The 15351-nt window shown below is 42.6% G+C and overlaps 3 protein-coding genes across 3 annotated transcripts; 1 reads left to right on the forward strand and 2 right to left on the reverse strand.

Annotated features, from left to right (window-relative positions):
- Positions 1 to 2046: 2046 nt before the first annotated feature.
- PHALS_10123 (C2 domain) lies at positions 2047 to 2414 on the forward strand (the record flags this gene model as incomplete). Its single annotated transcript, XM_024725493.1, has 2 exons — positions 2047 to 2103; positions 2166 to 2414. The coding sequence occupies 2 exons, from the start codon at positions 2047 to 2049 to the stop codon at positions 2412 to 2414; spliced, it is 306 nt and encodes a 101-aa protein (XP_024576264.1).
- Positions 2415 to 2758: 344 nt separating this feature from the next.
- Positions 2759 to 5458, reverse strand: PHALS_10124 (Phosphatidylinositol-4-phosphate 5-kinase and related FYVE finger-containing proteins; the record flags this gene model as incomplete). Its single annotated transcript, XM_024725494.1, has 1 exon — positions 2759 to 5458. The coding sequence occupies one exon, from the start codon at positions 5456 to 5458 to the stop codon at positions 2759 to 2761; it is 2700 nt and encodes an 899-aa protein (XP_024576265.1).
- Positions 5459 to 6438: 980 nt separating this feature from the next.
- PHALS_10125 (Uncharacterized conserved protein, contains GRAM domain) lies at positions 6439 to 6879 on the reverse strand (the record flags this gene model as incomplete). The annotated part of the gene is made up of 1 exon (XM_024725495.1): positions 6439 to 6879. One exon carries the CDS (start codon positions 6877 to 6879, stop codon positions 6439 to 6441), a length of 441 nt encoding a protein of 146 aa, XP_024576266.1.
- Positions 6880 to 15351: the final 8472 nt, after the last annotated feature.

Genomic DNA, 15351 nt, shown 5'->3' on the forward strand with positions numbered 1-15351 from the left:
ATTTATACATGTGTTTAGATTTTACTATATAAATTTGAGAAAATCTAAAAAATTATAATTTGGCGGTTTTGCCGCAGAAAATAATAAATAAAAGTTAGTGCTGGATTTCAAACGGAAGAGTTAATCAGCCTTGGGTTAAGGCAATAATTACTCTTGGAGTAAGCGAATTGCGATCCGCTAAACTCGTACTTGCTCTAAGTATAGATCGGAAGGTCTGTGACCTAAATTACGCTTCCTTTAAACGCAAAGTTAAGGTAGCCTCGCTGCAGCTTGTACTTGGGCTCAAACTGAGCTAAGACGGTGTGCCATCGATCAAATCGACCGCTCTCTCAGAGCACATTTACTCTCGTTAGGAGCAGAGGTATTGCACGCTCTTGCGCATAAGGCCATAACACAAACTCAGCAAACGATGATAAAGCTCTTTCATCACACGGAAAACAAACTTCCGTACAGTTACATCTCCAATCCCGAAATGCTGATGGACATTGTGGTTCGAGCCGCCATCGCCGCCTGTGGGCATGTGGAGGATGAGACCCGGAGCTGCAGCTTGATGTCGACTCGTGCTTGCCCGAACTTGTTGTGAAACACTAAATCATTTCGCAAAAAAGGCATGATATACTCAAAGGTGTCAAGTCTCATTTTTAGGTCAAGCTTGGTAGGTGTTTATCCTACATGAAAGAGTCGATTGGTAGCTTACTCGCAGATTGTATTCACTGCATCGCGTGCAGCGATGTATCGCTGACTTTCGATAAGTCTAAAGAGACGAAAGGGATTAAATAACTTGCTGAGGTTTGGAAAGGCGCAGCTCAGCACAAGAAAATGCTTCAGCTCCTTTAAGATGACACTGCGTGTTGATTTTTAAGGCATGCTTCTCTGGTGATTTTAAATTGTGGAGCCTTCCGTGCAATTTACTTGTAACAACCGCTGGCCAGCACCAGTTCCTAAAAACAGCTCAATTTTAATTGGCTGGCGGCTCAAAACAGCATCAGCCGCTGCTTTTACTGTGAAACCACTAAAAGGACTCTTGCCCACAAAAATCTAACGTCGTCACTGAAGCTCACGTCTTGATTTGCTTTTTCTAACGATACTGATACCGTAAATTTAGAAGAAAAGCTGTACGTACTATACCACTGGGACGTAAAGACGGGATGTTGGAATCAGCCAGGCCACTGCGAAAGATAAACAAATTTGATTCTGGTTTCGCATGTCAACTAAGATATCTACGTGCACTTCAGATACATCATTGTCTTTATCGCCTCGTGATCAAATGTAGCCTCACTTTAGTCCGAAAACAGTAAGAATTGGAGACGATAAACACTAGCCATACAAAAGGCTCGCCATCATTTAGTGCTATATGTCTCGATGACTATCGCTTATATTTTCATTGCAGCATAAGCGCAAGGCGGGCAACTTTGTTGCGGTCGCCAACGTTGGTAAACATACAGAATTTTAACAGACGGCGGAGACGCGGTGCTCGTCAGCGGGCTAGCATGTACTGAGTCAGACGAAATAAAAGTCTTAAACGGTGTATCTATCTCGCGTTTCGATGGGTGGCGCGCTCTTTGGACTCCCTACTCATCTAGAATTCACTACAATCTTACGATACCAATTAACTCGCTTCTTAGTAGGAATCTGACGAATTCCAGCTTTCATAATCATTGATACTTTATACAATTAAATCAAAATCTACGCGAAGATGTTGTACGTGACGAGTTGACGACCAGACGGGGACATGCACGCGCACGTGAGCTATTCTCCTCAAATACGTCGGTGGGCTGTACTATTGCTGAATATTAGATGTCACCTAAAACAAACAGCAAGATTTGACACAATCGTGTTAGCCTGTCTTCAACAGACGGTACAGTCCCCGCGTGCTCAAAGCTCAATCGATCGCTAGCTCGTTTGCCTGTTTCATTTGTTCGCTCTATTTATTATTCTCATCATTGCAAAAAACGCTTCATTGCAAATTAAGTGACATAATGGGGAAGGCCATGTTTTCGGTTAAAGTGGTACTTATTAAATGTCAGGACCTGTTGACGACATCGAATGGAGGCGAAGTTAACGCGTACGTGGTCTTCACACTTGGTGGCACAACCAAAAAGAGTTCGTGTATAAAAAGTAGATTTGATCCGCATTGGTCGTCTACTGAGCAATTTGAATTTAAGGTGGAAGAGTGGGAAAATGAGTTTCTCATTGCTCAGGTGTACGATCGTAGCCAAAATGGTCAGGATAACCTTATTGGGTCTGCTGTTATTCCTTTAACTCTATACGCCGGAAACAGAAATTGCGAGACTTGCAGCTATCCGCTAGTGCTGCCGGACGAAGTGGGAGGGTTATTACCTAAAAGTGATATGTTTGTACGAATTAGTCTCTTGGATGCAGATGGTAGTCCAGTGGAAGAATTTTATTGGTGATAGCGAGCGTAATTTTCGATTTATTTGATAACGTTTTTTTCTTTGCATTCATAAAGTCTTGGACTTTGATATATTCTAGAGCACGAAATATTACAAGCACTCTTTTGTTTTTCTAAATGTTAGGCTTAAATTTTGAAGTTAGTCTGACAACGGATGGCTATAGATCCTTCAACATCTGCCTGCATACCTCACTCAATTCGCGAAACATTGAGACGGCACTCAATTGCTTATAAAATTTCTGCCCCTAAATTCTAATGTCGATCGTATTGCTAAAAGTTATTTGAGTCATAACAATTGTTTGCATACACGACACGAAAACTTATTTAAGATAAATAGCTTTTCATCTAAAAGTCGAGTGGAATCATATCTTGACCATCATCTGCCCGCGTGAAGATGGATTTACGCCTGGAATCCGAAAAGACAACAAATTTAACTGGTAGTTCTCCTGACTGAGGCAATGGAATCATATCGTTGCGGTCCGACGTGGAAGTGTCTTCAGGAATAGGAACTGGCCATCCATTCACCGTCACTGAAGCAGAATTTTGCCTATCCAACGTTAATGTATTCTCGTCATTGCTAGACGAGGTGCGGTCAATTTCAGCTGAGTTTGCCGGTGTTGCGGTGACGACTGCTTCAATCGCAGCCGTTGAATGGGATAATGGATGGCTGCTGAGCTTCAAGAAATTGATTTTGCCATCGCAGCTGCTGTCCGGTGGCTCTGCTGGTTCTTCGGCCATTTTAATGCTCATATTGCTGGAGCTACCGAATTTGCGTGATGAGTCGGTGCTTGAAGAAGACAATGAAGCTGTGGTAGCCGAGTTCCACAATACAGAAGTTGAGGTGTGACTACGGTGGCGAAGCACATCTGCAGGGCGAAGTGTGTTAAGGTTGTCGTCACGCGTGCTCGTCGTAGTGCTGCGACATCGAGAGTCAGCGTGGCTGCTTTCATGCCAGAAATTGGGATAAGCTTTCTTTGATAATTCCTTGTCTGTATTATAGTCGACTATCTCAGTCCCCGTCTCTCTCTCCGAATCGGTCGCCACGTAAACGTGGCTAGACAAGTGTTCGTAAGTCTCACTGTCAGACATCGGTTGTCGCTGAACAAACTCTGATTCAAAATCATCAGACAGTTTCCTATTCATTGACAACCCAGCAAGAGCCAAGATGTCTGGGTCATGAGAGAGATCACCAGCAGAAAATCCATCCGACATGGTCGTAAAGTTGGTGCCACGCGAATACTGCGATACGTTTTCATTGGTGTAACGATCGTTCGAGGAACGCGAAAACGAGCTACTTGCAGTAGACATGGACACCATACTGTGTTTATCCTTAAGACGTTGCGGCAAGTCGGAATCCAACCCATCACGCATTCGACGGAGCTGGTCAGGATTGGACACGGTGCGGAACCGTGGTGGGGCCGCTTCATCTACGGCCGGGAATTTATCTTGCATCTCTTCGGGTGTGACAGAATATTGATCCTCCGGATCGATTAATCCCAGAATACTAGCTGTAAATGGGCCATCCTCCTCTACTATTGTACCTGGACCATTGTCAGATTTGATAAACGTCGCGACCGAGCCAAGACGGCGTTCATAGCTTATCTCATCAGGGCTATCATATAATTGTAAATCATCGTCGCCGTAACTAGTACTCAAACCGTTTTGAGAGCGCGCAAAGAATGAATTATCACCGCTGGTATTGCTATCCGAATCTGAATTTCGCCGCAATTTCAAAGCAACGGAAGCTGTCAAACCATGCCGCAGGTCTGCAATACAAGCATTACAACCTCTCGCTTCTCGATGACCACGAGACTTGAAACTACTGTTGCGTGTGAGACTTTTTTCGTCAGCAGGTGCCAAATGCCGAGCATCTCTAGTCTGGCTAAAATCTGTGTTTGCGGTATCTTTGTACTGTGATGATGCTAATGAGATAGCGGCGCTGGTAATCAATGTATGGCTGCTATCCTTGACATCGTATCCAGACATGTTGATCATACTAGAACATGCATTACACACTGCTTCACCACAAAAACGACAGTGGTGACAGCGTCGAAATGTGCGAAACATCTTCAAACACATGAAGCAGTGATCACTTTGCTTCCACGTAAGCTTATTCAAGCAGTGCATGGTTATTTCTGGCCTCAAAATCTGTGCTAGATTACCAACACAACTTGCGAGTGTGTGTAGCCATCGTTGATACTTTCGAACATATTTTAATGTCGCCTTGGTCGGCAGTAGTGACAATAGAAGTGAGAGTCTCAACACATTCGGCTCGGACGTCTCCTCAATTACAAAGCCCGAATTACGAAAATGCAGTCTGTCTGTGCAATCAGGAATTGAAAGTTCTGGTACGTCCTGAAAGTTTACACTGCTCAAGACGTGAACACCCATCAATCGGCTTTGAGATACGTGATTGGGCGTGTTAGACCTGGCACGCGCTGTTCCTCGTCCTACACGTTCTAACACACCCGATTCATGTCGATAAAAAGCATCTTGATAGCATACTAGCGTAAAATCGCGATTATTCTCAACCGTTTCAAGCTTTGCTTGAGCCTTAAGAGTCAGCCAATTAACCGAGTAAGCATCATCCTCAGAAAAACTTCGTCTTGAGCCATCCACACCTGCATCATGGTCTTCAGCAAATGGCGGTGGTGTCGTACACGTTAATTTATCCAATGTGACACCATGTTGAAAATAATCACTAAAAATCTGCCGCATCACAAGTCGAAATTCTTCAGTAGTAGTCGAATGCAATAAATCTAACATTGGAGCAACACCAGAATGTACTGTAGTGACTGCCCGAACTAAAAAATAATCGGCCGAATGTCCAGCTCCACGTCCAAATTTTCTAGCTGTTGAAACGTTTTGAGGTAAATTACGACCTGCCATTTCGTAAAGCATTGCGCCATTGCGTTCATTAGCAAATTTCCATCCTTGCATGGTCGAGGCCAATATGGCCAAGTCAGTCGCTGCCTCGCGCATTCGCTCTAACATTAACGTAGATGGCGCATGGCCCGTGGTCTTGTTGATAGCTGTGCGGCTCATATTTAAAATGTTGTGACTTGTTTTGTGAAGTGTGTCAGGCCGCACGGGTGGGCGACTTTGTGGAAGCCTGGCGCTGAACATTTGACGTTCGCTCGTTTCGTTCTCTCTTTGCACAATCTTGTGGAGTGGTGGTTATAAAACAATCGTCACTCCGCGTCGTCACAACTACAATGAGCTTTGACCTCGGTCACGTATCTGATACGTACTAAGTGTTGTGGCTTAAGTGACGCAATCGAAGAATGACTCAAGGTATTGGGTCACTAACTAAACGGCTGGAGAATGCAATTCAGTATCTGCATCTATCAAGGTGAACTTGTAGTTATACTGTAAATACCAACTTAGATATCATAATTACTCTCTATAAATACATGTGACAACCTTCGCGTACCCATTATTTCTTCTTCAGGTTTATGCTCAGTTTGGATTGGATATTACCTGTAATGCCCATATTCAGCACAAACCTATCTTGACAATTGGACTTCTCTCTCTTTACAAGTACGTTGGGTTGTAGCGCTACCTTCATTTGATAGCCTGGCTAGAAGTAATTTTACACTGTATGCTACTGGTAACATTAGTTTAAGAAAAAGATTGAAAGAGCCAGTTTGTACTCATTCTAATACTGGAAAGCAAGCAGTGGATTACAGTGCGAGTCAGATATAAAAACTCTCATTTAGGTGACTTGACGTTCGAGCACGCAGCCATCGTCACGAGTAATTTGGTTATTGCCTCAAATTGTTGTTGTTATGTTTAAGCAGCTGTCGCGTGCATTTTCTCTGGCTCCGCACATACCGGTATTGCTATCAGACTGCAACGGAGAGTCACACCGATAACAGACACCACGACGCACTCAATTACTTGGAAAGAACTCCGCCTAAGATACTGGAGTATGCTGTAATATTACACATTTTTCTTCTTTGCTGTCATAATAAGTAGAGCAGAGAGAATGCATTTGTATACTATACCGGCCATTTCGACTGGTCCTAATAGTAATAGTCGGTAGAATTGCCGTCTATGGTCGACAGACTAATCTGTAGAAATAGGTCACTTCGAGGACCGCTCATCTTTTCCGGAACAACGAGTGGGTAGCTGTACACCTCGCTATGTCGATTCCCGGCAAAAAGAGAAAGTGGAATCACCGCTGAGCCAATAAGGTCGTCTTTGCCAAAACGGTCGTGGTCGAAGACATCTGCAATCACGAATTTGTTCTCCCACTCGTCCAGCTTAAAATCGAACCTCTCGGGTGGCATCCACTCTGGGTTAAGGTTTTTCTTGATGCATGAACTCTTTTTCGTGACGCCGCCTAGTGTAAAATTTACATACGGGTCGCTCTTGCCACCTAAAATGTCGAGATCAGCAGCCGCGAGGTCTTGACACTTATGGAGCACAATTTGAACAATGAATCTCTTCTGTTTCTGTTTCATTGTCAGCTCAGTTCACTTTTTCGCTCAGGGTTGCAGTCGATTGCTCAGGATGATGAGAATATGGAAGCGATAGGAACTCTTTTACTAAACTCGAGTTAATAATAATGTGGCAGATAGTAAACTCTGGTCGGCAGAGCCCAAGAGCACAGAATGCTGGAACTCTGGACAAAGAGCAGCCAAGTGATGTAAAGGTCGGAACAAGTAGCGGATTCGGGTCAAAAAAACAAAATAAGAGCCGCGGGAAAATTATATTATTTAACATAGTCTATATTCAAGTTCATACACATTGTGCAATTTAACCCAGAGGCCAGAAAGATTAAGTTGTATGTACCTTATGGCCAACGCAGGAGCTCAAAGTGCCTTCAGAGATGGGCAAATCCGTTAGATAGTTACACCAACACCGACACGATGCAGCATTTTTGCGATTCCTTACTTTCATCCTCTCCGTAGCCAAAATCCTGAATAACGCCAGAAACCCTTTATGTATGTGTTTTCGTAAGTTCTCCTTCAAAAGAAGGTTTTCTGTGTGATAGAATAAGCAAATATTTCTAATAAGGTATTGACGCCGTATAACTGAGTCTAATCAAACATAGATCAGCTGCTTCAAATAGCTAAATAAATCTTCGACATCACTTTTCACATATATATGGTAGCATATTGCTGTCTTTGTGCAACGCGGTTGCCGTGCACTTTGCGCAAAGGAATCTTAGACTCAGAAGGTTCGCGTTAACAATGCGCAAAGGTGAGTTTGTGCGAGCGGAACCTAGAGCCTCTGAAGCAACCAAGCCTTTATTTACTGCTTCGGCATATCCTTAAAATTATATTTTTACTCATACTTCGGCATAGTCTTAAAATTATATTTTTACTCATACAAAATGTATGCGTTTTGCTCTACCAATCTGACAACTGTACTTTGTACCCTCATCTTCAAATTAAATTGGCTTTTACGAATATTACGGTTCTACAAAAATGCTGTGTGTATTTCAGACAATTATGCAATATTGTATTCTGTACAAATGTACGAAAGCGGGAGGTGTATGTACGTACAGAGCGTAACCTGTTACTTACTCCTCACCATAATTTCGAACACCCTGGGTTCAAAACATCGCGCAAAAGTGGAGACTCAACGAGCAATCACTGCGCTCGAATTTCAACCCTCCTTCCATTCTGTAATGCTTACTCCTTTGAGCATCTTCGGGTCGAGGTTCCACTCTTTGCAAACCATCAGAGGACTTAGCGAGTGTGGTCCTTGTGGTTGACAACTTAACAGCCATACTCGGTGAGAAGGACGCTATCTACTGCGATGAGAGCGGTCGCAGGAAATTCTCAATTTTTGATTATACGTCTTTTCCCCGTCTAGTGAGATACAGCCGAGTCGTTTATAGAAATGGAGACATTCTCTACGCTCTGCCTATTTCTGCACAGGTTACAAACTCCGTGTCAGTTTCCTACTGCGGAAGTTTCCACGACATCTCGATGCGGAACCCTCGTAGACTTTTAGCTCGTCACTGCTGAGTCAATGACAGTTTTTTATGCCATGATCGTTAGAGTTGAATAACGACTGTAACTCGAAAGCTGAAGGGCCGAACCAAAAGATATTAAAAATATATATGATGTAGCGGTACTGCTGAGTCAGCACAACTATGAGTCGTGCCAACCGTTCGAAGCAGGTTGAAACGAGCAAAAATAGTCTCTCGTGATTGGAGACATTGCTTAAGTCCTGAGGCTGCGAGTCTCCCCTCATAACCGACTTCAGAAGCTTTCATTAGGCTTGAAAGATAGATTTTGTGGGATGTATTTAAATAGAGGATAGACGGTGACGTGCTGCGGCGTTATACGTACAAATGGGTAAGCAAGAAGCATGAGTTCTGGAGGATGGGTGAAGCTCATCATCTATCATGAATAAGTCCAGTATTAAGGCCACTTTCAGTGCACTGAGTGCTAAAGGTGGGACAGCATTCCTTACGGATCCAACGGATATGGCGTATTCTTCGGTTGATAAATGTCACGATCAAGACACAACCACGCGTGCTACCCACGAATTGAATAATGCATCATAAAGTTGACTGGTTCCCGGAACAAAATATCGAGTCACAACACAATATTTTTTACCAGGAAACACTATGACGTTCTTGGATGCTTCTCAACGCGCTAAGAATGAAGCGGGTGCGGTGTGAGAGTAAGACTTTCCGTACGGCCTCGACATTCTGTGCCGAATTCCAGCTGCAAGAAGCGAGTTTTATATGCTCCAAGCAAGATAGAAGTCGTCACTCTTCCGATACAGGCAACATTTTTTAAATAGGTCGTGCTGCAGAATAGTAGGTTGGCTATGCCTTGTTCAGAACGCTGAACCAAATAAGTAGGTATCATCAGCGGCTTACAATATACACTCACAGCGGTAAAGTTGTTGAATGGGATGCTCTAGGAGTGATTTGATTGACCATTGCACATGTGACATTGAAAGTCTGGCGACGCAGCTGTGCGGCTATAGCATGACAATACACCAATCTTTTTCGACAATATTCGTTTATCGTCGCCCAACGCATCAGTGTTCGGAAATGACCAATCATATGAAACAATTGTGAGCATGTGCTTAAGTTTATGCGATTCAATAAAATGTTGTCGACATAGACGACTGAGGTTCTGGCGCGTAAAAAAAATCATTTCTAAGATGCTGCTCTGGAAAACATGTCTTGTAGACAGATCACGACAAGATCAATCACATCGTATATTAGCCGGTGCCTCTTTTACAAATAAACATAAGAAAGTGTCTTGATTTGGCAAACCGCTTGCATCAGTATGGTGCGCATCGTGTCGAGATGGCATGACCGACAACAATGCCGTTCGAAAAGGTCTCAATTTGTGCTTGATGCGGCAGAAAATCTGCTTTCGAGGCTATAAAAAAGCCAGGCGTGCTTTGATTTTAGCTGGTCCAAAATTAGATCGTCTGTGTCTTTTTAGTCTAAGGTGGTCTTATTCTTCAAGCAGATGTCCATGAGCATGAAGGCGTTATCGCGTACAAATCTTGAGAACAAAAGGGGGTGGAAGACCGACCCTGTTTACAACAAAGAGGTAGTATGACTTTGTTTGGTTTTATGAGCACCATATTAGCTCCAAGCCATTGTATGTCGCGCACAGCGACGTCATTCTTCATCTCTCATAGAAAATGTAAAAACGCTTGTTTCCTTTGCCGAATATTAATTTGCGGTAAGTCATAAGCTGTATCTGTAAGATTTTTGCGAATGCTTTTGCGTCGGCCTGACTATAAATCGTCACATGTAAAAATGTTCACGTCACCTATTGCCGAAACGATATGCACAGCGTACGGATCAGACGCAACATGCGTTGCAAAATGGTTTGGTAAAAAGAGCAATTGGGAGGCTCTGATGCCGCTTATAGATACGCTTGATTGCATATTTGCACCGGCATCTCCTGTTTCGAGACTTACTGTATCACAGCACTCATCTACTTGATACTTATCCTGTGGTGATACCTTCTAATAGGGATAATATACACAGCATATTGTACGAGGTACATGATGCCTTTTATAGGCGCCTTAAGGTGGAAATACTGCTTTATGCGCACAATGTACCTGAAATTAGCAGTTTATAAGTGTGTAAGCACCCACGTGCGCAAAGTCAAGTCGGGTCAACAGGCTAATACTCGCCACAAGCGCCGGTGATTAATGATCAGTCTGTCAGCTTACACAGAATACTGGCAGTCCAAATTCGCTCATTCTAATCAATCTTTCGGTAATATCCTGTGATGTGGTCTTTGAGAGTCTTCTGAGTAAGCTGTCAGTGATACCAATATCAGTGGGGATAAAATCAAGCTGAAGCTATTCGTTAGATTGGTTTACCGGCAGTTAATATCTCGCTTTGAGGACAACGTTTCATAACCAATTTTTGGCGAAATTTGATCAAGTTGATAGGCACATGCCAGCTGCTACCAATCGCAAAATAATCTTAGACAACATGCGTTTATCGTGAGCAAAAAAAATTCTCTGAAGAATTTGTGAAAAGACCATTCTGGTGAAGCCAGTTGTCTCCATTCATCAAATCTTTGTCAAATAAATCGGTCTACACCTCCACAAGCTTAACTCCTCTTTTTGAATGCTATTTAACCTAGTTTTGATACGGCGCAAAAGTGGCTCCGGTCTTAGTGAAGTAGGGGCTGCCGATACTATACGAGTCAGTCGCACGAACCAGCTCGACTACACTACGTAGCAGAATCATAGAATTTAGAGCGGAAGATACGCCAATTCGCGGCACTAACAGGTTGGAAATCAGTATGTTCAAAAGCAGCAAGCCAAAGTTAAAGACAGGTAAATCATACATGAAATCCAGTGAAATTAAGAGTTTTATAGTGTTTAGGCCAACCTACATATGCAGTGTTTTTGCGAGATACGACATTGTTGCGGCCGTGTTACATCGATGCGTTCACGGTCAAAATAGAACACAAAATATACATTTAATGCCCTGCCACCAACACGGCGTTTTGAAATCGAACGATCGTAAGAGTGTTTTGGACTGTACACGCTCACATATGCGTACACACTCTCTTTAGAATATTGAAAGTATAATCTTTTTATAACAATTGTAAGCTATTCGATTTAAAGGGATGCGGCGATGTCTTAATAGTCTGCACATACCGCAATTGTGAGTAGATGAAACATTTGATATAATCCTTACCAATTCCACACTAAAATGTGACCCGTCTGCCATGTTCATTCTATTTTAGCCATAGTATCGTGCAACATGCGCATGATGCTTATTGGCATTGGGATGACATCTTATCTTCGTTACAAGATATGCAATTTATATTAGCAGTTTATATCAGTTGAAATCCGTCACCGAAATCTGAACCACCCAACGGAACAAAGGAATTGACCACATGATTTATATAAAATGAGGTAAAGTATGTAAATTTACATGCAGCATCATCAACAATGACAGCTAGCAATTTCAATTCAGAGCCGCGGTCTCTCTGCAAAAGTGCTTCCGAGATTCTCCCCCTCAACACAAAATCGCGGTCCGTTTGATAAATATTTTTTTGGTTTCCAGACCTTACTCCTAATACACTGATCGTCAAAAATCTATTACAAAGCGAGATGTTACCACTGATCCGAATCGGCTTCAATGTATCAAGAAATTTTGCCGAGGAAATGCTTGGATATATTCTTAACAGTAACGGAGTCGCTAACAGCATAAAAATGTGCCATTTTGGTCAGACGGCCCATAACGACCACAATACCAGTACTGCAGAAGTTCCCTAATGCTTACGACAGGTAATACCTTCAAAATGTGTTTTTTGCTGGTCATATAATGAACATTTGTCAAAACTGGCTGTCTTTCAGAGATCCTGCTTTGTCTTACCAAATCCAACTCAACTCTTCTTTCGACTCGAACTGCGGAGAGAGGCTTCGTCATGGGGTCGGAAGGATTACCATGTGTCTTAAATATCCACACATCAAACTCTTCTTCCGTTAATTGGTCTCTGATTGCTAGCGTATCCTGATGTGTTGTATATTGCTTTCATTTACACGAAGCCCCTTCTTTAAGTATGTTTTGTATCCTTCGTCACCCGCTCAAGCTTCGCACGCTGCAACAAAGTGCTCAATTGAGAGGGTCGATCGAACAACGAACTTCTCACTTGCTATCGAAAGATATTTTCACTCCGGTTTGGGTAACAACTCTGACATGCTGAAAAGCATCCCAGGCCTCGTGTATTGGGTGTAGTATTATGTGCACAAGATGTAAATACTTTTCTTTACAACTGAGGGCGAGTAATGTCGTGGCTCCTTAGGTCAGTTAAGTATCATAGCACACACCTAGCCGCACCAACGGCTTGTATGGAAGAGTTCTGTACGCATTTGCTCAGTCGACCAAAGAATAATGATCGAGTGTTGAACAAGTACAGGTACAGCAGTGAACCAATCACACCACGTAAACGTAAACTATTTGCTGCGTGGGAGTGGTCACTTCTGTCTGCATCTCCGACATGAACGGTCATACTTTTCTGATCACCGCAGAGATCAATGCATTATTATTGTCTCGCAAGTCTGATAAGATGTTGTTATGTTCCGCATGCACTAAGCAGGCCTTAGTTAAAGCCGCACTCTAAATCCAGTTCTAAAACATCATCTTCCCTAATTCGATGTTATTTGTTTTCTCAAAATATAATCGGCGCAGTGGCGTACTATAGCAAACTTGTCATCATGTTTGTAAAAGTAGAGACAAGGCTAGTGAAGGGCTTAATAAACAGATTAATATTTCTTATGAATTTACTTCAAGGATCAATTTCCATCAGAACTATCCTTGCTGAACAAATATACAAAAGGTGGGTCTTTTACTCAAGGATGCGATTATTATATAGCGGTATGATGAAGTGTTTATCAAGTTGTTATATCGTCTATATGCTAAATATTGAGATCTGATGAGTTCCTAATTTCACGTAGTTCAATCGACAATATTAATATTAACATCAATTTACAAAATTGTTGGTACCTAAAGTGACGTAGCTATCGATGCAGCACCCTTTGTGTCGTGAGACTAAAACGTCAGACGATGAAATATCAGAAGACGTGTTTCCTGGTGGTGACAACAATTGTGAGCCAAAAACAAAGCGTCATTCTTCAAATTCGACAGTGGTAGGACTCGAACGCACATTCTTAATAGTCCCAAGTTATTAAAACGAACCACTTCCATGGCAGAATGTATGTCAATTCTAAAAACATTAAACCAAATATTACGACACTAAATTTCCAATTAAGCAATTTTGAGAGCTCACTTCAAAGATTTACACTAGATCCAAAAAATTTCGCTTCTCGCCTTTTCAAAAAAAATTAGTGCTTGTAGTCTGTGCTCTAGGCTTGATATCATCCACTATTCCTCTTGCAAGTATGCTTTGGCGAACTCAAAAGCAACTGTTCTTTAGGTGACATCCATGGATCTTTGCGTCCGCGACTGCTTTGAAAGCTCGAGCTGTCTTTCAAGTTGATATCGTCACCTTTGTTGTTGCCGCTGGTGATCACATCATCGCTTTGGCTCGTATAAAGCAATTCCCAGAAAGCTATTGCAACAGCGTTATCTGCAACGTTTATGTAAGTCGGTGTCAGGGGCGTTGACATACATTCACCCACATTTCGGACTGTGCCCTCTTTCAAATCCCGCTCTGACTCATTTTGGTTTCCAAGAGAAGGAAAGTTTAGTCGATTAAGTCAAGTTCGACACCTGTGCAACAAAGTTGGCTTGGAGTGGGTGGTTCTGAAGTATATCGGGCTGCTGTTACAATTTTTCAGTCTTTTGAGTTACGTAATCAGCATATAATGAGTTGCTTTACACGCTAAGAATGCTTTAAAAATGTTAATCAAAGTATACAAAGGCGGGAAACGTCGTAAGCATATGTGATACGCTGAAGAGAACACAATTACATCTACCTCTATTATACGCTGAGAAAACTGAAGATGATCGACAAATGTTGCGACGGTCACCAGCACAGCCCCAACCTGTTGCGATTAAAACAAAAATGGTGGGTTTTACTGCACGAAATATATACTACATATCTTTGAAATATCCTTACAGGCTTTCTGTTCATCGCGTATTCGAATCATGTTGGCTGCTCGACAAAAACAAACTATTAAGAAAAACATCTGCCGCCAAAGGTGCGATGCGAAAGTGCATCAAAAAATCGCTAGGTTTGTTCTGAGCGACATAAGACTTGACCTAATTGCATTTGCGGATGCCTAGGCTTGATGCCTCCAGGAACCAGAATCGCGTTCACAGCGGCAGGCGGAACGCAAATTGGATTTGCAAGTTGACACAAAAAAACAGCAAGGCTTTTGCGCTAGCATGCCGAATGCTAAACGATTTAATCTGAGCTTTGCCAGTGCTTTACGAGTGTAACGCCATTTGATGCGGTTCGCTTGAATATTTTGGCGCCTACTCGGTATGCAGAGACGCTGAACGCCGATCGCCGGTTGCAATCACATTTGCGCACCAGTTGACAGTCAAGGGAGGGAATCAATTTCACCCGTGGACCTCCTGATAGTGACAATTTAAGTTGCAGTACACTGAGCCTTTCTCCGATCTGGGTTTTAGTCGATTTTTCACAACCAAGCTACTCCACTTGCAGTAATCGCAAGAGTGGAGTGAATGTCTCTCAGTATGAAAGTTATGTCGAGATGTCCTTGCGCTGCTTTGAGGCATAAAGCAAAAGGATCGCCGCAGCTTGAAGTCTTAAATTTCTGTATAGTAACGCTCCCATCCGCTGTGGCGCAGGAACAATACCGATACAAAGATGATGCGCCGCCGTAAATACTGACATTTGAGCTTGCTTGTTATGCAGCTGAGCATTTTTGTGGAACCATATCAGCTGCTAAAGACCAAACACTTCGTGCACTTCTGAAGAAATGTTACATTAAGTGACCGTTTTATGATTGTTTTACTGCCACGCTTCACTTCATAGAAAACC

The sequence above is a fragment of the Plasmopara halstedii genome (assembly GCF_900000015.1).
Source record: "Plasmopara halstedii genome assembly, contig: Scaffold_444, whole genome shotgun sequence".
NCBI classification, from domain to species: domain Eukaryota; phylum Oomycota; class Peronosporomycetes; order Peronosporales; family Peronosporaceae; genus Plasmopara; species Plasmopara halstedii.